This window comes from Aythya marila (assembly GCF_965140915.1).
Source record: "Aythya marila genome assembly, chromosome: 7".
Lineage (NCBI taxonomy): Eukaryota > Metazoa > Chordata > Aves > Anseriformes > Anatidae > Aythya > Aythya marila.
In genome coordinates this window covers 14,102,333-14,125,694 of record NC_139048.1, presented here as the reverse complement: position 1 = coordinate 14,125,694, position 23,362 = coordinate 14,102,333, and the positions used below count along the sequence as shown (strand labels likewise).

The window sequence follows — 23,362 nt, the reverse complement described above, 5'->3', positions numbered from 1 at the left end:
CTCATTTCCTCACTTGCAGAGAACGTGGGCTGTGTGGGCTTTCTTCCTCCTCCTCCTTCTCAGCAATTTTTATCCTGCCAGGTCAGAGCTACCTTTTCCTTATGAGAAATTCCAAGCGAGTGGCTTCCCTGAGCCTTATTCAAAAACCCATCAGAGCTAATAGCTTTGAAAACGTTTGATGTCCAAGAGGCTCTTGGGAGTACTAAATCCTCACACGGGGATTTTTAGGCTGTAGAACAATGGTGTCCTCCAAGCACTGCAGAAATTACCGTGGAGATGATATTTCCCTTATAGACCCTATAAGAACTTATCCAGGAATATGGTTAAAGAAATTTAGAGAGAAAGTGGAAGTCTTGGTGATCAACTTCTTCCCCCAAGAGAGAGTAGCATTACTTTTGGCTAAGCCTTCTGTAGTGCAGTACAAGTACATCCCATCTCTACAGCCAGCAGGTTCGGTTGGGAGCAGTGACAGCAAGGGGTACGTGCTTTTTGATTCAGAGGGCAGGCATTGTGGACAGGTAGTTCTGCAGCTTGCTGCTCTGTGTACCAATTAGCTCAGCTTGAGGCTTCAACAGCAAAAGGTGCTTTGAAAAAGAAGCATAAGTTTTGTTCTCCTCGTTCCTGGGAGAGAGTGGGTCCAGTGCCAGCACAAGTCACCTTTCCCTTATACATCAATGACGGGCGTACAGCCAACACAATAATCTTATCTGGGCTATTAGCAATAAACCTCCCCTTTTGTCTCGTGTCCTTTCTGTCCATCCAGCATCTAAACCTCTGTGGAGATAGCACGGTCATTCTCGTAGAGGTAAGATGTGTCTTTTCAGCCTCTTGTCAGCCAAACCTTCTGAAGGGATATGTCCTCTGTGGTGTTCTGGGGCGCTTGCTGAGAGTGTCTGAATTGCGAGGAAGCTGGTGAATCAGTAGGTTTGATTTAAAGAACAAATGTTGTAAGGATAAACACTAAGTTCCCAGGCACACAAGCCCTTTTTGTCCTCCAAATATCTTTGGATTGCAAGATGCCACTTTGCCGTGGCAGGAATCCTTTTTGAGAGACATAGCTATTATCTTGGGCCCTGATTGCTTCTGCTAGGTATAAGGAGAAATGGCTAGAAATAACAGGGAGTCAGCAACTTTTGGTGCCTTTGTGTTTATTTCAAAGAGTGCACACAGGCTTCTTTCCCTGAGCAGGACAGTAACAAGCAGCAGACATTTCATTTTTGAGAAAACTCTGACCTGTTTTCTACGTATGGTCAATGCCCAAGTCTTTGCTCCCCCTCAAATTCATCTTGCTGACAGCTATCTTCTACATTTCCATTTCAGTCAAGAAGTGTCTCAGCCCACTACGTTTAGTGTCTTATCTGCCCTTGCAAGTGATGGTCTTGGGTAGGGACCTCTGTATTTTCAGCTGTCTCACTAACCATTCAAATGCTTCTTCTAAATTAACTTAGCAATCAACTTTAAGCAGCTCTGTGATTCTTCTGTTATTATTTTTTATAGGCAAAAGACCTTTTCTATGGTGGCCATGAATGCTTCCAAGCATAAACAAGCTCATTCCGTTTCAGCTCTGGTCATTGCCCAGATGGAGTTTAAAATGAATGGCCCATTCCAGCAGCACAAAAGGGGATAATTTAACAAATTAAAACGTCAACAAGCTTTTCTCTTTCAGCATGTCATATCAGAAATTATTTGGTTCTCTTATTTCTGTTGTCATCAGAAACTTTTCCCTTCTTTTTCTCCCAGCTGTGGTTAGAGTAGGATCCAGGAGTGTGTCTGGGATTGGTGAAGAGTCGCTTGATCGGGACAGACTTGACCCTGTCTCTTTTGTAGGAATCTCATTGCTATCATAATTCTTACAAGCTTAAGTTGCACAGCTGCAAGCTCAGTTTCTAGGGGACAGTCAAGAAGTCTGTTCTTCCCTGCCTTCACAGTTACTCCTGCTGTCAGCATTGCACCTGGTCATTCAGCACTCTCAGTAGTTGTACACCTAATGAAGGCACTTCTGAGTTGCACATTTGAATGCCTTAACTCTGAAATAAGTGCCTTTGAAGGAGGAGCTGTAGACGCTGTAGTGCAGTTTAGGTAGCCTGCACTTAGACTGTGTTAAACCAATTTTATAATTGCAGCCTTAGAGCACACGCTTTGCAACTGAAGTTCCCTTTTTACTACAGGATTTTCTGTTTGTAAGGATCATCTGGCAGCTTATAGCTGTCTGTTCCAACTCCAGATTTGCAAAAGCCTTAACAGCTAAAACTTTCCTACAGGCTGAGTCGCACACAAACTTCCAGGCACTGCCCACCTTTCCTTAATAGCTAGCTCCCCTAACACACTGCTACTACAGCTTTTGTCCCTAGAGGCAAAGCAGCTATTTGTAGCTAACCAACTGACTGTAGTTCTCCTGTTTCTTTTGGGCAATATCTTTAGAAAGAATTTTTGCAGATTGAATTTATAAGGCTCTTAGAGCCTCTAAGCTGTAGGGAAGTCTGCTAGATATTGCCATGCAGGAAAGGACTCTGGGAGTCACTGGGATAAGTCTGAAAATGTTGGCTCAGGGCTCAACAGTCGTCAGAAAGGCAAACAGAGGATTAGAAGTTATTAGAGAATGAACAAAAATAAAGCAGGAGTACTGTGTTGTCACTGTACAAGCCTGATAACCCATGTTTTAAACGTTGTTTATTGATTCAAGCACCCTTATTTCAGGAAAAAAGTATTGTAGAACTGCAAATTAGTACAAATAATCAAACAATTACTTGCTCATCTGATTCCTTGGCTATCCAGACTTCTAGCTTGCATTTAAAAGTTCTGGTTTTCCCCATCTTAATGGACTTGAGTTCATTCTCTTTTTGTGGTCAGTTAAGCAGGTGAGTTCTATTTTTCTTCTTCCTTGACATTCTTACTGCATCTCCTCAGGCCACTGAATCATTGCGTTTTTATCGCTTTCATTGTGCAGTTAATAGCTAGCCTTCTGTTGTAGCTAATTGCTTAAATTTAAGCAGGAGCTGTGGAACAGATCATTCTGAGCTCTCCCCCTCCAAGTACCTACCTTCCTGCCCTAGTCCTAGCAGAATTTTTCTCTGGAATGTCCTTGTGTTGTTCTTAGTTGCCTGGTTGTTTTAAATATACAGCATCTGCTTGGTTTGTGGCTTTTTTTTTTTTTTTTTTATCATATTGCTATTTAACTTTGCTGCTTCCTTTAAGTTTATTCATGTTGCACAAAGTGTGCAAGATTCAGATCATTTAAAAGATAAAAGCCACAAGCTAGGTTAGCATCTACTTTTTTTCAGCAAGTGTCAGACCCTGGGCTATGCTAGTAGCATTCATAGAGGTTTCTGTCTGTCATTACTCTGAGAAGCAGAAAAAAAATAAGTGTGGCAAGCTCCATAACTTTTTGGAGTGTTTGTGTTCTCCTTTTATTCATCTTGATCTTCAAGTCAGGCTCCTATTGAGCTTTTTTCTAAGCCTGTAATCAGTATATCCTGTAGAAGTCAGCAGCGGCTGCATGAGGAGCACAAGCTCTCTTGCATCCTTTTCTGATTCTTGTGAACCTGGAAGAGGTGATGTAGTTCCAGAAACCTCCCACGATTGTAGATGTTTGATTAACCAGAATAAATCTCCCAGCTGTTTACCAGCGGGCACAAGTAGATTTTGGTTTCCTTCAAGCAGGAACAGTCCACTTGTTTTTTTCTCTTGAATGGCAAGGGTGTTTTTGGAATACCCTGTCCTAATCAGTTCTCTAGAAAGCCTTATTTCTGAGCCAGTTGTCTCCTGGGAAATCTTAATTTCTTTATTAAAAATTAGTTTCCTCATCTTCTTCTTTGTCTGGTGTACACCACGTGTGGTGTTAGCACCTGATTGAAGCAATCTGAACCCAAAATTGTGTATTTTGGTTTCAAAATTTGCCAGGATGCTTTCTGCCTGCTGTCCCTAGAAATATATATTTTTTCTGACCTTTTCTTAAAATCATCAGCTGCTATTTTTTAGGTTCTTGTAGCTGTCTTTAATTTCTGTAACAGCTTCATGTGTCCTAGCTTCTCAGTTCAGCTGGAGCAGCAACTCACAACTTCCATCCTTAGAAACTGTTTTAAACTTTTATCTTGTTTTGGGCACCAGGGGTACTGGTCTTATTTGGTCAGTTAACTGCTGTGCTGGAGAGCTGCTGCTGACTGTTTTCTCTCTGTGTCCAGGGAGACAAGATCTTCCTCTAAAGATAGGATTGCACCAACAAACTCACACAAATCAGAGCATTCATTTGCAGAATGCTGGTAGCCAGTTTGGCTGAACAGGTAGCATGCACAGTGAGCGTTAGGATGCTCTTCCTCTTGTCTTACGTGTTGGTGACAGCAGTTGATTTATTGCTGTGCTAGAATGCAGCTGCTAGATAAAAGCATCCCTTGGAACAGCCCATCACATTTCAGCACTTAAGTTAATTGTAAGCACAATGGGGAAATAAAAAAATTAACGGTCCAGTCCATAGCTATCTGCAGTGCATTTCGAGCCTTGGCAGAATGGCAAGTGCTCTTACATACCTAGCAGTGAGAAACGTTTTCATAAATGCCACCAGCTGGAGATAAGGGTTCACAACTCCAAAATGGGCTCTAACTCCAAAAAAGCAAATCTATCTATCTTGGGGTTTTATGCTCCCGCCATCATCGTATCTGCTGCCTGCCTTCCTCACAAAATTTCTAACAACAGGCAAGCTTAGTGGACCTCTTCCAGTTCCTGCCAGATCTCACTATCTAGGTCTAAAAGTCTGCTCTGAAGGGTGTTTATTTTATTAATTGCTAATTTTTCATGTAATTACGTTCATGATCTTTAACTTTTTTTTCCCTGCATGAGCTTTGGAAATGCCAGCATTGTACATGGATGTTCATTCATGTACAAGAGCTTGGCCTGGGGACTTCATTGCGCATTTACAGCTTCCTCTTGGTGGAGCTAGATAATGGTTTGGCATTGGGTTAGTTGGATTTTTTTTTTTTTTTTTAACTCTTGGAAAAGCCCTCCTTCCAGGAATTTTTCCTGCCCTCAGGTTAGACAGGCTGCTTCTTCCTCCCCTGAGCGTGACAGCTGTGTGAGCTGGTGGGGGCTGTGTCAGCTGTACGATCTCAGCCAGCAGCAGGAGGTGGCTGTGGGTCCTTCACTTGGGTGTAGTACAGGCAGTGGGGGCTTGATGTAGGGCATCTGGGGCACTGGAGCTGGAATGGCAGCATGTTGCATATCTTGCACATGTAACATGCCCATATATACGTGCATCTCATGCCCAGGTCTTTGTCTTTCTCACTGTATTCACCAGATCCACTCTGCATCCTCTGGATCTGTGGATGTGCCCAGTATAGGGCATATCTGAATGGTCAGACTGTTGTAGCATCCTTCTCCTCCTCTTCCTCCTAGCATTCATGAACATGGAATTAATACCCATGTCTTGATCAGCTTGGGGGCTAAGGGTGGTGCTGAAGCACTAGCACATCATTTAGCTCCAGGACAGCTGCAAAGGTGAGGGAGTGCTGGGTCAGACCAAAGCTCTGCGCTGCTGCTTGTCCCACCATGGGTGCTGGGAGCTGCTTCCAGCGCACCTCTGTGCATCCTCTTGGGGATCCTCCCTGTGAGCCTGGCTCCTGCAGACAGTGCAGGAGGAAGGGGAGAAGGAGATGATTGTGGCAGGGGTGTGGGCAGAGTCTGGTGGGAAATGCGGCAGCTGTGTGTGTGTGTTTTTACTTAACTTCTAATTATTTAGTTATGTGCTCTGTCTTTGGCGCTTCTGGGGATTAATTCCAGCAGAGATTTCAGCCTGCATCAGCAACTTCTCAGTTGCTCTGTGAGAAGTGTGATGCCATTTGGAACAAAAAAAAAAATAAATCATTTTCCATATTAATTAGAAGATACTACTGTAAAATTTATGTCAATTATCTGGCACTTTATTATGGAGAGGCAATAGCCTCTTTGTAGTCCAGGTGGCAGCAGCCGTTTCATTACAGTGAGGAATGTTGCTATGCAGTTGAATTCACTAGGAAAAACACTCAGGGACCATGAGCTGCTTGTGTAGATTAGTAGGGGGGGAAGATTTGTACAAAACCTGGAGTGAGCAAACCACTTTGGGGACTCTAGCATAAAATACACATTCCTATTCCTTCTTCTGGAATAAGAAAACCCTAATGTCTCTTCCTTACAGCCTCCTTCCTGCGAGCTGAAGGGACAAACTGCTGGTTTGCTCGTGGTATTTTTGGTCGTTGCCCAAGGTTTGGAGGTGGGATTGCCATAATTCCCTCAGGTGCTGGAGTGCCCAGAACATCCTAGAGAAGGCAGGAGACACGTTTGTGTGTGTCCATGCAGTAGCATTGGGATTGCCAGCACATATCCATCCCATAGACTGGCTGCTCCATCCTCCAGCATGGGACAGCTGGGACACACACAGCTTCTCTGTCCTGTGAGGACTTGCTAGACTGATCCAGAGAGCCTCCCCAAGCCCCATCCTTGCAAGCCACAAGTCTTGGAGCATGGATATGGGGGGAGAGTGTTTTAACCTGGGATTTTTTTGGCCTTTTGCTTAATGCAAGATCAATCAGTTGGTTCTTTTCCAGCTGCCTTTGTGCCATGGGAGCTAATGACCATCTTGCAGGCTGGAGAGCCTCTAGCGAGGTGCTGGCACTGCTGACTGATTGCATTCTTACCCTCTCCTGCTCTGATTAGCAAGACTGTGCAGAGACCTTGCTTTCTTCTTGCTTCTGCTTTTCCTGTTTTTCTCTCATTACGTGTGCGTGCTTCCCAGAACCAACACGCTGCCAGGTTTGTTGCTGGGCGGCACAAATTGGTGGCGTTCTCTGATGTTGTATTGTGAAGTCGGTACAGCTGTGGGTGAGGAAAGATTCTGCGGGTTAAAAAGTTACTGATGAGTGAAGTGTGCTGTGCCTGCTAGAGAGAAGGGCCCCAGCTCTGTGTGCTGCCCATTAGATTCCACTGCTAGTGCAGTTCTCTCTCTGGCTTTGCTGCTAACTGGGGCTGTGTTCTCCTGGTCACATACTGCTGTGCACCATCCAGTGCTTTCCCCAGGAAAAGCTATTCCAGGTCTGGTCTCCTCTGGGATGGTGCAGCAGGTCGGTTCTTGCTGAGGATCAGTCAGAGGAACAGCCCTGGTGCAGTAAGGAAGGGGTCTGTGTGCAGGTAATGGTAGAGCAGAGCATGGTCTGTTTAGAAAATGGAAAATTTCAGGGCAGGGGCAATTGGTGCTGGGGGAAATGGGTTCCAGTGCTCATGGCCAGGATGCTCTGATTCTTCGGGAGCTGTCCGTCTAGATTGCAAAGAAGCAGTAAGCTGGCTCCTTACTTTGCTGCATCCACCACCAACTCTGTAAAATAAATCATCCTGTTCCTGTGGGTGCAGCCATATGGCATGGGCGGGATCCCGCAGACAACTGAGCCCTGTATCACCCCCTCCAATGGAAGCCAGCCCCAAGATTCCTGCTGTGTTACCCAGGGGGGTGCCTCTTGTTACAGATTCTTGGTGACAGTCGCTGGGAAGGGGAGCGACGGGACGTGGCAGAGTACAGATGCAGGAGGATGCTGAAATCCTCTGAGTGCTGCAGAAAGCACTGCCTGTTCAGAGCAGCTCCTGCAAGGCTGGGTTTGGGGGCACGTACACGTACATGGGGGCCTGAATTGCTAGCTGTCGTCTGGAACTTCTGTAAAGCAGCGAGTGAGTGAGTTGTGGGGCACTGGGTTAATCTGATGGCAAATTATCTTTAAATTACAACGGTGCAGCTCCACTGACTTCTGGTTTGTTGCATTGGAGTAAATGAGAGAACGCAGCCTCTGGGGCTGATACAGGTAACTGCAGGAAAGGAATTCAGCAGCCTTCATTTATCTTTCATTGCACCGTATCTGAGTCGCTCACTTCTGTCGTATTGCTTTTTTGTAGGTTATCTTAGAGGGATCAGTCTTAAAAGAAGATTTAGCTTGTGACTGCTTTTTTTTTTTTTCTTTGTAAAGATGCCGTTAAGCATTTAAAAATAAAAATAAAAAAATTGCCCTGTATGTTCATCATTGCTATCTGAGGGATGTCATGTCTTATCTTCCCTGTTGCTTGCTGAGAAGCTCCTTGGAAGTCACCTACAGTCCATTTTCCTTTCTGCTTGCCTGACACTTGAGGTGTTCTCTCAGCTGCTTGTGAGATTTTAAAACTGGATGTCCATTTAAGATCCACCTAGAAGAGTTCAGCTAAATGCCACTTCTTTTTTCAGTTCTTTGTACTTCACTGTCTTGGGAATGATGTTTTCTGGTCTTCCATGGAGACTTCTGGGGAAACCAGCTTGGACAGGATCTGGAAAAAGAAATGCTTCAGTCTCAAAGTTAAATTCTCCCAGGTCTTTTTTATCTGACAGATAAAGCTCTTGTGCATTTAACGTACAAGAGCATCCTTGCAGTAGTTTTCCTGAGCAGAAGTCAAAGAAGGTGTAAAAAGGGCAAAGGATGAGAATATTGTGTTACATGGAGGATGTGCGTATTTGTCATCTGGATAGAAAGCTGATGCCTTTCAAACCTTCATGTTAGATGCTCTTAATACCTTCTGCTGCTCTTTAACCTCCCCTCTGTCTCACGGCTGCATCTTAAAGAGCAGATGAAATTGTCTCAGGGATGGCAGGTCCTAATCTCGGTAACAGTTCCTATCCATTATGGAATATGAAGTGAAATGATCTGTGAGTGGGTTTATCTCAGATCCCACGTAGCATTTTTTTTTCAGCAGCAGCAAGAAAGGGAAATTATTAGGCAGTGAAGAAAAGCTGTTTATTTTTAACTCACCCTTTCTTTTTAAGTTTTATTTCATAATTAAAAGAGATAAAGAGTGGAAGCCAGTGAATATATGCAGCTAAAGGGATAAGCTGATCTCGAGTTTACAGAGATCACGGTAAGGAGTGGGTAGCACAGCAGCAACTTTGGGGCTCCTTTTCCCTTCCCTGTCCTCCTCCTAGAGCACCAAACGGGGCTGTTAGCTGCCTCTTGGAGGTGGCACAGGAGGGCTGGTTTACAGGGTGCTGCTTACAGAGCTCACCGCTGCCCTCAGGGGTGACCCTGTGTGTAGGGGCACGGGGAGCACGGGGTGTGTGTTGGTAGGGGACGCATGCAGAGTTGGGTGTAAAAACCCTAAATTATTGCTGGAGAAGCCCGTTGTACTCCTCACCTTTCACACAGGGTTTCTCCCCTGCATTTTACTAATCTTGGTCAATTTGGCTCCCTCGGGCTGACAGGAGGACAGCCCTCTGATCCACGCAAGCTGCCAGAAGGTGTGTTGTGCTATCAGTCTCCATCTCCAGAGGATACTTGCACCCCAGAGTAAATTATTCCCGTACCCAGCCTTCTTTCTTCCATCGTTGCTCTTGGCTCTGCGCTGCTTCTCACAAGTTCTGCAGGCAGGAAGGAGAGGGCCAGGCTGAGTGTGGAGATGGCTGTTACTGCAGGGAGTTATTCCTCTCTGCCAGCGGAGCTGACAAACAGAATTAGGAAATGAGTCCTCCCGGAGAGGAGGCTGCGTGCTCTTGCAGCAGCAGGACACTGACAGGCTGTTCTTAAATAACCTTGCAAAATACTGATTCCTATCCCTAGCTTGCCTCTGCAATGCCAGAGGACAGCTGAGCTGCACGAAGAGGCTACCGTGGCACTATCTCACCAGGGAACCACTTCTGGGCCCCTTTTTAATGCCCAGTCCTCGTTTGGGTGATGCCTTGTATTTCTGTCCTAGTGGGACCCTGGCACTAAGCTGCTTCAAGGTGTTTGCATGAGTGCCCATTTGTGTACAACTGCTAACGGCAAATTTTTGAGGAAATAAAACATGGAAAAGCATCTGAAGGGATTCCAAGCGAGCCTGGGATTCCTAGAGTAAGAGATGGAAGGACACGATTCAGTCCTGTAAAGGGCAGGAGCTGCCAGCTGCCTAAAAAGACAATTGAGGGTAGAGTTTATATTGTTGGGAGGACAAGAGGAGAATAATTCCTTATTGCCCTCATCGCTGTTTGCTGTCTGGCATCCTCTGCAATGCTTTTCTTAGGATCTCTCCTGGGACAGGGACTCTTCTTTTGCGCCTTATGCCCTATCTCGCGCTCCTGGCCGAGGCTTTTCATGAGTGTAAGCTACTGCAATGCAAACTTGTGACGTTGTTGTTCTTCCTGTGCTTCTGTTTAGCTCTGAGATCAAGCGGTAACAGCCTAGGAAAGAGGTTCACGTGTTTAAGAGAATTGTTTCAAGCATATGTTTTGCCCAGGAGTACCGAGCTATATGGTTCCTGGTAGGGAGATTATTGTCACTTACCATCGTACGAATGCTTTGAGGAATGAATTTGTCCATGCAGTGCTCTGAAGCTATAAAGCAGCGTGGGAGTCCCTCTTGGTGCTCCCTAGTTAGGAAAATGAATAGTTCAATAGGACAGAGAGACGTAACTCTGAATTTACAAGTAGAGCCCAGTGCTGGGAGCAGAGTAAGGCGTTAATGGAAGCTGGAGTGCTTTGATTGCAGCGCAGACAGACAATAAGAGAGCATCTCCTGGGCAGGGAGACCTGGATTTGTGTCTCTATTTATTTCTAATGCCAGAGTCTGTAACTGGCTTGGTCTTACCATAGTGTCTATCAGAAGTTTGTTCCCGTTAGGAGAGGAGTGCAGTGCTCTGTATGGAGGCTGACCTGAGCAGCTGTAGAAGCTGACATTTAAGCAGGTTTTTTTTTTTTTTTTTTTTTTCCTAATTGTAATTAACAAGCCAGGAGGGTGGTGTGCTGGCAAAATTAGCATTGTTGTGACCTAAGGGTCAGGCAAACCTATGTTTATATAGTGTCTACTGTGTTACGTGTGGGTGTACGCACAGTAATTAGCTGCTTAATTTAATGAGATCATGTCTGCCTCTCCTGGTGACGTAATTGTGTTTGGGCAACTGCTGCTGTCGTAGTTCTGGGCTCATCCACTGTTCTTATGAATGGAGAAATTCTGAAAATTCCAGGACGGTTCCTCACTGGCATTAGGAATGTTTTCATGCCCACCTCCATGTTGTTATTCATGTACCAAATATTGGCTGTTAAAGCCGTGCATATTGCAATAACAGGTGCCAGAGCTGTGCTCTGTCACAGCCTTGTTCCTCCAATGCTAAGCTAATTGTGGATGCTGATTCCTCTTTTGTCTCTGGCAGGTTTTGGAAGTGGTACGGTCCAACTATGACACGCTGACCCTGAAACTGCAGGATGGGCTGGATCAGTACGAGCGCTACTCGGAGCAGCATAAGGAGGCTGCCTTCTTCAAAGAGCTGGTAAGCTGCCTTGACACTGCAGAATCACCAGCCCTGCTCCAAAGCTTTTGTTTACGGCCTGGGCAGTGACATGCGGAGTGTAGCTGAGCAGCCTAGGTACTCCACTGGACTGCCTCCAAAGCTGGGGCAGGAATAGAACCTGAACAGATGCTGCATGTCTCGTCTGGTCTGAAACCTCCCTTGTAGCTTCCTGCCCTGCAGTGCATGGCTGGGGAGGAACCGCCAGACTGCTCAGGTCAGTAAATAGTCTCTGTCCCTTCCTTCTGCCGTGCCTTGTGCTGGTAAGTGTGCATGGTGGAAAAGCTGCTTGCTCCCACCTTATCACACAGAGCAAATTAGTCTTTTCACTGTTGTTAGTGAGGCCACAAACTATGGGGCTGAGCAGGATGCAATGCTGGTCATTGCACGTTGCTTTCCTCTGTCATTCACAACATAAGGCCCCCAGGCAAAGAAAGCAAAGGCATTCTCTAGAAACGTCCCCTCCTGCCAAAGGAAAGGACTAATGGTAGGAAGAAACACAAAAAAAATAATGCAGCAAAGACAAACCCGTGCCCATATAGTGTGGGTTGGTAGTTGTGTTCTTCAGCAAGCCAGTTTGCTCACCCTGCTCCAGAGAGCTGCATTATAGCTGTTGGGTCAGGCAATTTCTTGTCCAACAGCTGCATCACCAGGGAGACAGTGTTTTTGTAGTGGCTGGTATCTCGGAGGAGAGCCTGCATTTTCCTCACTGTTGAATCAACCTTGGTGTTCAACAAAAGGAGAGACCTCTGACTGGCAGCTTTTTTTACCAGTTGAGAACATATTCTCTCTTCTAGCTCTGTCCTTGCTGATTGATGAGTAACTGATGCCTGCCCACTCCATCACGAGCCTGGATGAGTTTGGGAAGGTTACGCCTCCTTCTGTCTACTCTGCTCCGGAGCAAGCATGCCTGAATTGCTTTTGGTTCCTTCCACAGCACACTTCTTAACCTTTTAATGTTTTTTAGGTCATTGCAGTGCTACCATTGGGTAGGATATGGGCAAAAATCATTTCTGACCACTTCATGTTTTTCTTTGCACCTTTGTGCCTCTTCTTGTCTCCTGCCCTGCTATTTGATACCGTATCTGGAATACACACAAAGAAATTTGATGGTAGCCTCCCTGTGACACAGGCTTCTTCCACTATTGTACTCCAGAAATAAGACACATTCGTGTTTCTGTTGTCATCTGTTCTGTCCCATGGGCTCCTGCTCTCAGCCAGCTTCTCCTTCCCCAGCCTCGTGGCCGCATGACTGATTCGCTTCCTGCATGCCCCATTTTCCATTTGGCCTGGCAGAAACTCAGGCTGATCATGCCAATTGATTAAAATGACGTTCTCGGTCCTAAGATTATCACAGCTACAAACAATTCATCTAAAAATACTTTATTTCTAGCCTCTTTTCTTTTCCAATACCTGTGATTCCTCCAAATTTCATGATTTAAGGATCAATTTGGCATCATAATCCAGTCCTGCCTTCTGAAAATCGCCGGTCCAGGTACCCCTGGGACCTTGTCCTCAAGAGCGTATGAAAGCCCAAATAATTACTGTCTAAACGTGCTGATTGACCCAGTTGTGAATCTGTCTAATCCACGCTTCTCGAGATGCCCTGAGAATTGGGACCCTATTAAATGCTTTTTTTTACTCACAGCTACAGAAAATCCCCTGCATCCCATTTAGCTGTTCCCTCAACACAGCAGGAAACCAACCTGATCTGTTATGATTTGTCTTCAGCAGACCCAGCCAGCCTCCTGACCTCAACGCTGGTTTTCCTCTAGGTGCACAGAAACTGATGGCTTCATTAATTGTTCTAACAGCTCATCAAAAAGGCCCCGGTCTGCCCTGTCCTTCCCCATGTTCCCTTCAAAGTAGGTAATAGGCTCCCTTTTTGCTAGGCATCTGCGTCTTTACTTCAGCTTCTGCTGCTGGTCTGATGTGGGGTGATGTCCCCGTACCCAGAGCATTGTACTCAACTGCTGAGAGTTGCAGGATTTCGTGGAGGGGGCAGAGTGAAACTGTTTCAGGAGCTCTGCCAAAGGAGCAGGGCTGATGGGGAGCTAGAGGTTTCCTCTATGGTTTCCAAACTCATCCTGGTCCCGTCCCGTCTTCCTGAACAGGATCTGTTTGTGAACAATTCTTTCCAGATTCTGCCTGGTTTTCTAATCCCTGCCTCTATCCTGTGGGATTGCCTTAAAGCAAATCCTTCTCGGTAGGGAATGACATGCAGGAGCCATTTTCCTTTTCAGCCTTCTTTTCATCTCTCTTTGCTCCCATTAAATGGGTGAGCAGAAACTTCCCCAAGCCATTCTCCTGGCTCCTTTATGCTTAGCAATCTTGTTCTCACCCCTTTGACGTCCTTTGCTAATGCACTGCTTCACTTCTCTGGCTCTGCCTCTGTGCTGCTCTTTCTTGCTAATCCCAAAGAAAAATCTCGCTTTCTTCTCCCATTCCCTTTTCAAAGAAGCTTTCAAAGGCCTGCAATACTGCAGCCACAGTGTGCTGGAAGGTGATGTGCAGAGTGTTTTTATCAATTGGGCTTTCTGGCCTGTAGTGCTGCCTTTGAGAGGACCCAAAGGAAGGAAGTTAGGAAGTTTTCTAACACTTTTTTTTTCAGTTTCTTTGAAACCCTGAGAATGTCATTTGAGGTCCGTGGTGCTTTGATAGAATGAATGGTGTGGATGTGAAGAAATATGTGGAAAGAGATTCAGCATCTTTCCAAAAGGCTCTGTCTGCAGCTAGGTTTCAGCGGAGTCTCAAAATAGTCTGATTAGGGATCGATTTCTGCAGGGGAAATTACACTAATTTGACTTTTAATTAGATATAGTAGTCAGTGTAAACCTCCTCCCATTGTACAAATCTCTTAAGAGCTGCTCGTTGATTGGAAACCGGTTTAATTGGTGAGGCTTGCTACAAAATAGGAGTATCTGTACAGCGTTACGCAAGTCGAGCTATAATGACACAAAACTAGAACTGAATGATGTTTTACTCCCATAGTTAATGCCCCCGATTCATTCATCCTTTCCTTTGCTCCTTGTTCTCCAGGTGATGCACTTCGTGCATTTCCAGTTTCTTTTGAAGCCTATGGGATAAATGTGATCCAACCTGCTCATGGAGAGAAAACAAATTTAAAAGCTCTTCAGCATGCTCTGTAAAGAAACAAGAGAGGACACACTCTGCCTTTATTTCCTTGCAGGATAAATGTTCAACTCTGGGTTTACTTTCTGAGGCTTGTACAAGCCTCTCTGAAGAGTTCTGGTAGCTTCCATGCTGGCAGCTGTGCCCGAGCTGCCTGCTGTACCAGGAGCTGGGAGGGCTCCTGGGGTGTAGCCTCGCAAATGGAGCAGCTCAGCCAGACTGCGGGAAGCATCTGAAGTTTCTCCTTCTGCAGGCAGACACCTCCCCGTGTCACTGTCTGCTCTTCCAACCCCAAAAGAGAAATGAGCTCCAGCTCCCTGTGCTTTGGATAACTCAATTTAACTCTCATTTGAGCTATTCTTACCTTTTGAGCTGGTCAGCTCAGAGCTGCTTGCTATCCTGGAGAAAAAAAAAATCGCTGGGCAGAGATGTACAGAAATGTCAGGGTCATCTTGTGTGTCATTATGCCCACTTTCCCAAACTTGTCTTCAAGCAGATCGAAGTCCACCTACACTGCTCTTGACCAAAGTTTGTGAGTAAGCTCCTCTTGAAATCTGGAGCTATCTTTAAGTGAAAACAGCTCCACGCTGGCCTAAGCTAATCTGTTTCATTGCTTCCCAACCCGCAGGGTTAAAAGAATTTCCTCTTTTCCGGTGTGTATCTTTTGCCTTAAATTAAGCTGAGCGTTTCTTGTCCCATCCCCGGGGAGTCAGAGAAATATTACTCACTGTTCTCTTCCTGACCTCATTTTACATACTGGCGAGTGTTTGCTCTATTCCCCCTAAACCTCCTCTTTGCAAATTAAACAGGTTTAATTTCTTGTGCTCTGCCCCATAGCTACACTTTCTGCTAAGCCTTGTGCTCTCATCGTTTGTCACTCCAGCTTCCCTTTCTGGGCTTGCAGAGACTGCTGCCTCCTCCATCCTACAGACCTGTATGCGTGTACAAATTGAGTGGGACCAGGTCCTATGAGCAGGGCTCCTGTTTCCTGGTGGGGAGACCACCCAGTGCAGACCTGTCTTCTGGAGAGCTAGATCTTAAATAAGCCATCTTTAGGTCCAGACACCTTTGCTAGCTTCCTTATGTTGTTAGGGTCAGTGCAGTGAGTTTTATTGGGGTTCATTTCACAGCTTTCCCTTTTAACATTCCATGTTTTGATTTGTTTCCCACTCTTTAACACGTTCAGCCTTTGGGGGAGCTTTCTGCCCTTCCCTCCAGGACAGCAGGTGGGACCCTCTACAGTATAAACACAGCCAACTTCTCTTCCAGCCTTGAGTGTTTGGATTCCTCATTCTACTTTTATTTAATTCATCCCCCAGTGCTTTTAAAAAGCACAAAACACCAACCCAGGTCATCAACAACAATATTATCACAGGCTCCGGGTCTCTGGGAGCTGTAATCCCGTTGTTTGGATGAGCTTGTGTCAGTTTGCTCCCTGTCACTGCTGCCACAGACGATGTTTGACTCTGTTTTCTCATTGCTGAGTGCAGTTGAGACTGAGCCCAGGCTGGGGCTGGCACGTTTGGCCAGCACGTCTGCAGGCACACAGCGAGGAGGAAAGCTGCTCTACCATGGGTCTGCCCACCTCTCCCTCGCAGGCTGTGTGGGTGACCACGAGTCGGACATCATTAAGGGATAAAGATGCTTCTTCAGTGACAGCCAGTGATCCAACGTCGAGGGTAGGGCACTCAGCACAGAATAGGGACAGCTGGCTCCAAACCCATGGTTTCCTGCCAGCTTGGGCTGTAATTTGTGTTTACAGCACAGTAGCATGTCCTCTCTCCTTCCCTTGACTCCCCATCTGGCACTGTGGGTTCTGGAGCAGGACAGGCCATGGCACTGCGGCCATCCAGGGCAATGCTGGCTGGCACTCACAGAAAATGCTCTTCCAGCTGCAGCCTGGAAGTGCTTGCTTTCCCTCTGCTTTGCCCAAGAACAGGGAATACCTCAGGTCTTGTTAGCTCATGCATCCAAGCAGAGCATCCTCTCCCATCTCTTTCTTATTTTGAATTTACTCTCCTTCCTGGGACATTGCTTTAAACCCTCTTGTCATCCCAGAAAGCAGCTGATCCTCAGGGATTTCTTGCCGAGGTGTAGACTCAGTAGAGAACTTCTCAGAGCTGTACCAGCACGCAGAACAGTTCGTGCTGAGCACAGAGGTCGGCATTGTCAGCGCTGCTGTACCCACGGGGAGCCGAGACGAGTCCCTCGGCTAAACCATCTTGTTTTGTCTCTGTCAGGTGCGGTCCATCAGCATCAACGTGAGGAAGAACCTTGCTTTCAACACGCTGAGCCAGGAGCTCCTGCTGAAGGAATTCTCCACCATCTCCTGAAGCAGGGGAGCGGCAGCTGCGCAGGGCTGACCGGAGATGGGCCTGTCTCGCGGGGACACCGCGGATCCGCGGCTGATCGCCCCTCGCCTTTCACCTGCAGAACGGACTGCATTTCTTCCAGGGGAGAGCCTTGCTGCTGTGTGTTTGATCCCAAAGGCACGTGTTTCAACGGGACTGTGGCTGAGAGAGGTGATCGGTGTGCGGAGGAGGAGGAGGAAGCAATTCTGTAAGGTGCCACGGGGGTGGGCAGCTGTTTCTGTCACGTAGCAATGGGAGATTCCCTCCGCAGCCTCAGGGAAGATGCACTGGAAACCTTCGTAGCAGAGGTGGGGAGAGCTCACAACCAAAGTAATAAAATCAGTCCAGCTGTGTGAGGCAGTCCTGGGTTGAGGCTGTTGTCTGTTCCACTGGAGAGCTCTGACCCCAGGCAAGGGCTGCGCTTTTCGAGCAGCCTGGATCAACCCTCCCTCCACCCCGTAGGTCAAATCCATTGCCATCCCACCGGGAGTTTTGGGAGGATATAAAACAGATTCCTAAGAGAGTATACCCTGATTGCTGCTGGTTTCAGATGTCAGTGTTTGAACAAAGCCATCAAATTACTGGAGAAGGATAAAATTTTCAGCTTACCAGTCCAGCTTGTTGGTCCAGCCTGAGCCAGTATGCAAGGGTCATCGAAGTGAGCCATCTGCAACAGGAGAACACCTCTGGTTGGTGCACCCTTGCTCATCTCATCTCTGCTGTTCCTAAGGTTGAGGGAAACCTTGACATATTTCACTTCCATGGGGCAGAGGACAGGCTGGCTCCCACCCACACATGCTCCCCTTGTTGCCCATCAGAGACTGCATTGTGACAATCTTCCTCTTCCTCGCAGGAATGTCTGCCTTGCACGTTTGCAAGTGCCTGGTGATGTTCATGAGCTAAAAAGTCCCCAGTTTTTCCCTCGTGTGTAGCTTGCAGGTACTGCAGTTAAAAAGAGGAGTAGTTACTTCACTTTCTAGCTTGTCCATCCATCTTCACTAAGCGACTCACCACAAAATTGCTAAGGAAGAACTCCAGGATGATGCCCTGGGGTCACAGGGAGACCTTTCTGCTCAAGAGCCAGCGTTTCAGAGGTGCCCGTGTCAGCTGGAGCCCGCTCTGGGTGCTGTGTCAGGCTGCCAACTCAGGAACATGCAGCACAAACACCTTCTCCCTGCTCATGCGTTTTCGGCTCCTGGCAGTGTATGGTAGGATGTGGCCTGACTTGGTGGGTTGAACTAAAGAAGTTATTGACATCCCAGATCCACTTTTTTTCCTAGAAAACGTAAAAAAAAAAAAAAAAAGTGCCTAGTCCTGCTCCTAGCATCATAGGTCGGAGTAGTGTGAGTGGTGTCCTGCTCATTCTCTGCCAGTTTTAGGCAATGTTTGTTCATGCTAACACGTGCTAATTAGTTCAATGTTTCATCTTTACCTGCCATGAGCATGGGAAAATGAAAGCTGTGTCCTTGGCCACCCGCTGCTCGCAGAACCAGAGGAAGAACATGTTTTCCTTGGGAGCACTGGCTTCTCCCAGCAGAGGACGTTTTTCCCCAGCACGGATCATTTGGCTTTTATCAGCTAAGGCAGACGTTTCCGTGCTTTCCTGCCAGGTGAGTGCGTGTCAGAGGGATGGTGCCTGGGAGAAGCAGGCTCCGTGAAGTCACTGCTCAAGAACAGGTCCAGGCGTGTGGGAGGTGGCCGTTTCTCCAGCGACAAACGAGTAGGAATAGTTGCAGCACGTGGCACTGTAGTCTGTAGTGTGTTTGAGAAGCTCTTGCTTAGACCAGCTCCTCTCCAAGGGGTAAACTTCCTCCCCAAGGGGGCTCCAGTTCCTCCAGTACAGCCCCAGCATCGTCACTGTTGGAATATCGAGTCGACCAGCTCGAGGTAGGACTCGGAGTCCCGTGCCTCCTTTTCTCTGATCCTGTCTAGACTGAGACTAGACGGGCGACTGAGAGCCGGGGATGAGCCTGGCTCTGCCTCTGCAGCCTTTGGGATTCTCAGCTTTTCACCTCTGGGATTCTCAGCTTTTCACTCTGGGCTCAGCTGCCCAAGGACTCATCTCCCCACGGTGCTCCCTTACTGGGACGAACTGGCACACCCTGGCTGTGACTGGGAGCAGCTCCTCGGGTGGGCTGAGCCGGGGGCAGGCTGTCACGCACGTCCTCTTGTCACACTGTCACCAAACCAAGCGCTGTAAATGGATGTACATACAGATCTAGAGCTCAATAAATAGCAGAGCCCTGCCTGGCCAGCGTGTGCAGTGTCTGTCCTTCACCCAGGGGAGAGTCGGGGAGTTACGGGGGTGGCCCTGGCCCCGTTTGGTGACACGGTGGCTGCTTGTGGTGCCTCTCAGCAGTGCCTCCTCCTCGTTCCAGGCTGCAGGTGTCTGGCAGCCAGCAGCCAGCACTCATCAGCCTCCTCCAAGCCCCTCTTGCTGCCGTTAAGGCAAACATAAGGCTGAGAGCCTGCGGGTGTGAGGGAGGAACGCGGGGACCGACCTGTGCACAGTGTGATGCTCTCCCTGCTGCTGGAGCCAGCAAACTCCTCCTCACAGGTTTTGCAACAGATTTGCATGTTTTGGTAATCAGTATAATACCGCTTGTCTTTTGAGGCCGGCTCGAGCTGAGTAGAGAGGCATTTAACTCCAGCACTCAGCCTCAGGACGTGGAGCGTGACCCCAAACTGCCCTGGATCTGATCTGAGCAGTTTGCGGGTGTTTTATTATGTCTAATTCATAACCCAGTCTATTATTGGAAGAGCTGTTTCTGAGGCTTGGGGAACCGGGGGGGGGAGAAAGCAGATTCCTGCCTTTAAATTAGGCAGCTGCTGCAGGGAGACAAATATTTTACAAAATAATGACCAAATTCTGCAGGAGAAAAATTGAGTTTGGGCTCAACTTTGGAGGGAGTTATTAAAAATTGATTTGCAAGTGCCACTATGATTTTTGGGGACCAGCTCCTCTTTCCTAGCTCTTAAAAGCCCTGTTTTTCACACAAAGTGAGAGGGAGGCAGCTCTCAGGGTGCCAGCATCCCCAGTCCGTGGTGGGTTGTTGGAGCCCTTTGTGCTGGTCAGGGCATGGTGCGGGGGAGCTCACGAGGACACGGGGCAAGCCCGTGGATGACCCCAAGTAATTGGGATGGGGAGAATCACTGCACACTTGCTTCACTTCTCTTCTTAAAGCATCTTTAGGCTACCTTTGGCAGGCACAGGGACGAGCACCAGGTCCTGGCCTTGCGGGAGCAGCCCCGGGGCTCCTCGCCGTGCTCCTCTCACCCAACTCGGCTGCTGGAGCCTGGGCCGGGCCCCGCTCTTTGGCCTCTGCTCTGCCGTGCCGTCCCTCCAGGGCTAATTGAATCATGTGGCTGGAAATTGAATTCAATTGAAAAGATTAAATGAGCCAGGCTCGCCGCTCGCTGCAGCGCAGCTCCCAGCCCTGCTGCCGGAGGCTGGGAGCTCCCGGGAGTCCCACGAGGGCACGGAGGGGATGGGGAGGCTGCGGGGTGCTGGACACCCCCAGGGCTGGGCTCTCCTCCAGCTCCGCTGTGCCAGGTGAGCTCTCACCCCTTTCCCTGCCACGTGCGAGTCCCAGGGACCCCAGGTCACCCTCCTACAGGTTGGGTCCATGCTTGTTTCCTCTCTGAAGCAATTAGTGACTAATTAACTACAGCCCCCTGGCTCCAGGGTTCATCCAGGGCCTTCGTGGTGGTGTCTGGTGACCCGTGGCTGTGCCCTGCTGAAAGGCTCAAGACCCTACCGAGTTAGGGGATGCTCCAGTCCAAACCCTGCTCTCTAAAACAGTCTTCAGTCAGATTTTGCATCTGCCACGCAGAAGTGGCAGGAAAAAAAAACACTCAGGGTGGGCACAGAGCCCTCACAGCCCACCCAGCAGCGGGGCCAGAGCCTTGCTGGCAGCCTGGGCAGGGCAGGCGAGGGCGCAGAGTGTGCACACCCCTTCCTCCCTCCCCCGTGCCCAGATTTCTCACACCTGCTGCTTTGCACGTTACAGCTGAGGCTCCCTTTCTCCTGCAGTATTCCTGCCTGCGAGGCTCCCCCAGCAGCTTGCAGGCGTCTGTTTATCCTCGAGATCCGCAGCTGAAATTCCCCCCGGATCCAAGTCTCGCAGCAGCGGGAGGCGCTCCCCGTGGAGCCGGGCACCTTCGCAGGGCTGTGAGTTTCCTCTGCTCCAGCCGTGTCCTCGGTAATTCCCCGGGGGGACTTGTGCAGGAGGCAAAGCTGGCTGAAGGAGCTCCTGGCAGGGGAGCAGAGCTGCCCCTCGCTGCTGAGCGTAAGCCACAGCCCAGAGGTGACCACAGCCGAAATAAGATTGATGGCACATGCTGGGAGCACGGCCCGAGGACGGCTATCGATGGCCACGGCTTTAAAATACTGTTAACAGGGGATAAATCCCCGTGATTTAGAGCACTCAGCAATTACATGTTTAAAATTTCCTAAAGCTAGGCTCAGACTCCCCGTCCTGCTCCCTGCTTTTCCCGTAGAATTAATAGGACTGGAGATGCGCAATTAGGCGATGCCAAGGCTGGGAGGGCGGATCGCTGCCTTGTGGTTACCTAACGAAGTGTTAAATTACGTCTTTCCCTGGCCCCCTGCACCGGCCTGGGCTGCGAGGGGCTGGGTGCTGCCAGCTCCTGCCGTACACACGCTCATCCTTTAAATCCCCTGCACCCCCTGCCCTTTGTGCTGCCCGGGCAGCTCCTGCAGGACCCCCGGAGGCTGCTCCCCTCCTGAACCCACAGATCCCTGCTCCCCATCCCACCCCGTGCTACCCACCGAGCCTTTCCCCCCTCTCCCCAGCCTGGCAAAGCATCTCACGCTCGCCTGCAGGAGCACTTAGCCGGGATAAAAATAGCCACCTTCACCTCCCCACGGACCAGAAGGTGAAAACTTCCCCGTGCAGCTCCGCAGGGCCTGGCACAGCCTCAGCGGGACGGACCCAAGGGTGCTGGAGGCGAGGTGGGATTGCCCGGGGGAGCCCCCACAGCCCTCCCCACCCCGACACCTCCCTGGGACACGGCTGGTTCCTGGGGGCTGCTGGTGGATGCGGCTGGGGATGTGATGGAGCAGGGAGCAGTGGGTGAGGATGGATGAGCCCAGCGGTGTGGGGGTCCCCAGGGGGTCCCTGGGGTGGTCGGGGTCCTGCCCCAGCTGGGCTGAGCAGAGGGGCAGCGGCAGGGCTGTCCCAGGAGCTTCCTTCTCTCCAGCCAGGCTGCCGCACGCCAGCTCCGTGGCTGGGCGGTGGGGAGGGAACGTGTTTCCCCAGCCCTTCTCCGAGCATTTCTCCGCTGCGTTTTCTTCGCTAAATGGCTCTTATTTTTAGACCCAGGCAGTTGCTAAGCATCGCTGCCTCGCTGAGGCGGCTTCTTTTATGGCTTGACACCAAAGCACGCTGACAACACGCCGCCGCGTGAGCGCCGGCCCTCCCTCCTCGCTGCTCCGGGTTCCCTTCCTGCCCTGCAGCTCCCGGGGGCCAGCAGGGATGGGGTGGGATGGGATGGGATGGGATGGGATGGGATGGGATGGGATGGGATGGGATGGGATGGGATGGGATGGAACGGGGTGCCCTGCTTGCCCCCAGCCCCTGCTCCCCTCCATCTCCCCGTGCTTCCTCCCCGGGATGAAGGATGCCAAATGCTGGCAGCCCCCAAAACACACCCAGACCCTGTGGCACGGTGCCGTGGGGACTTGCAGCACACTCTGTGTCCCCCCCGGTCCCCCTCGGTCGCAGATGGCAGCAGATCACCGGGGGCAGCAGTGGCACTGCCGGCGCCCAGCACCAGATGTGGCCGTGGGGCTGTGAGCCCCGCTCCTGGCAGCACCGAGCCCCTGCAAGGCACCTGCCCCCCCCCGTGCTGCTGCTGCACCCCCTTCTGTAGGGCTGGAAGGGGGAACCCTGCCGTGACTGTGCGTGGGAAACTCGTGCTGGGGATGGGGGTGGCACAGGGGGGCTGCTCCCTCCTTTGGGTGCAAACAGGAGGGTTTTGGGACGCCCTCGTTGCGCCTTTGTGGTGTCTTGGCTGCTGCACGGCCCCTCTGCCTCTGGCCAGCTCCCAGCCCAGCTTCTCCCCCATACAGCAGCCTCTCCAGCCTGGGCTTCGTCTCCTTGAGGAAAGGGTGAAGACCCCCTTGGGGGTCCCAAAAAGTAGGGTTTGGGGCGTCCTCACCTCCCTGCAGCAGGGTGTGGGGGCCTGCGCTCCCCCTGCTGCCCTGCGCCTTTTCCATCCCGGTCCCCTTCTCCATCCCTTTTTCCATCCCCATCCCTCCTGGTCCCCTTCTCCATCCCCGTCCCATTCCCAATCCCCTTCTCCATCCCCATTCCCTTCCCCATCTCCTGTCCCCTTCCCCATCCCCTTTCCCATCCCCATCCCCACGCAGCCCCCAGACCATCCCCAGATCCCCCAGCGCCTCTCCCCTTCCCTCTCCCACCCCCGCACCCCCCAGAGCACATCTCACCGGCCGAGACGCGACCCCAATCACCCCCCTCACCCCCCTCCACCCCCCATACCCCTCCCCACCTCCCCGGGCCGTGCCTCAGTTTCCCCGCGGCGGCGGGGCCGGGCCGGCGGCTCCC

General features: G+C 49.7%; 1 protein-coding gene across 1 annotated transcript in view; it reads left to right on the top strand.

Annotated features, from left to right (window-relative positions):
• Positions 1-19,018, top strand: part of ARMH3 (armadillo like helical domain containing 3) — a 119,643-nt gene extending 100,625 nt beyond the window's left edge. Inside the window, exons 25-26 of the mRNA XM_082764493.1 lie at positions 11,155-11,271; positions 16,662-19,018. Of these exons, the coding sequence (XP_082620619.1) occupies positions 11,155-11,271; positions 16,662-16,754 (210 nt within the window). The 3' untranslated portion in view covers positions 16,755-19,018. The remainder of the gene's footprint in view (positions 1-11,154; positions 11,272-16,661) is intronic.
• The last annotated feature ends 4,344 nt before the right edge of the window (positions 19,019-23,362 follow it).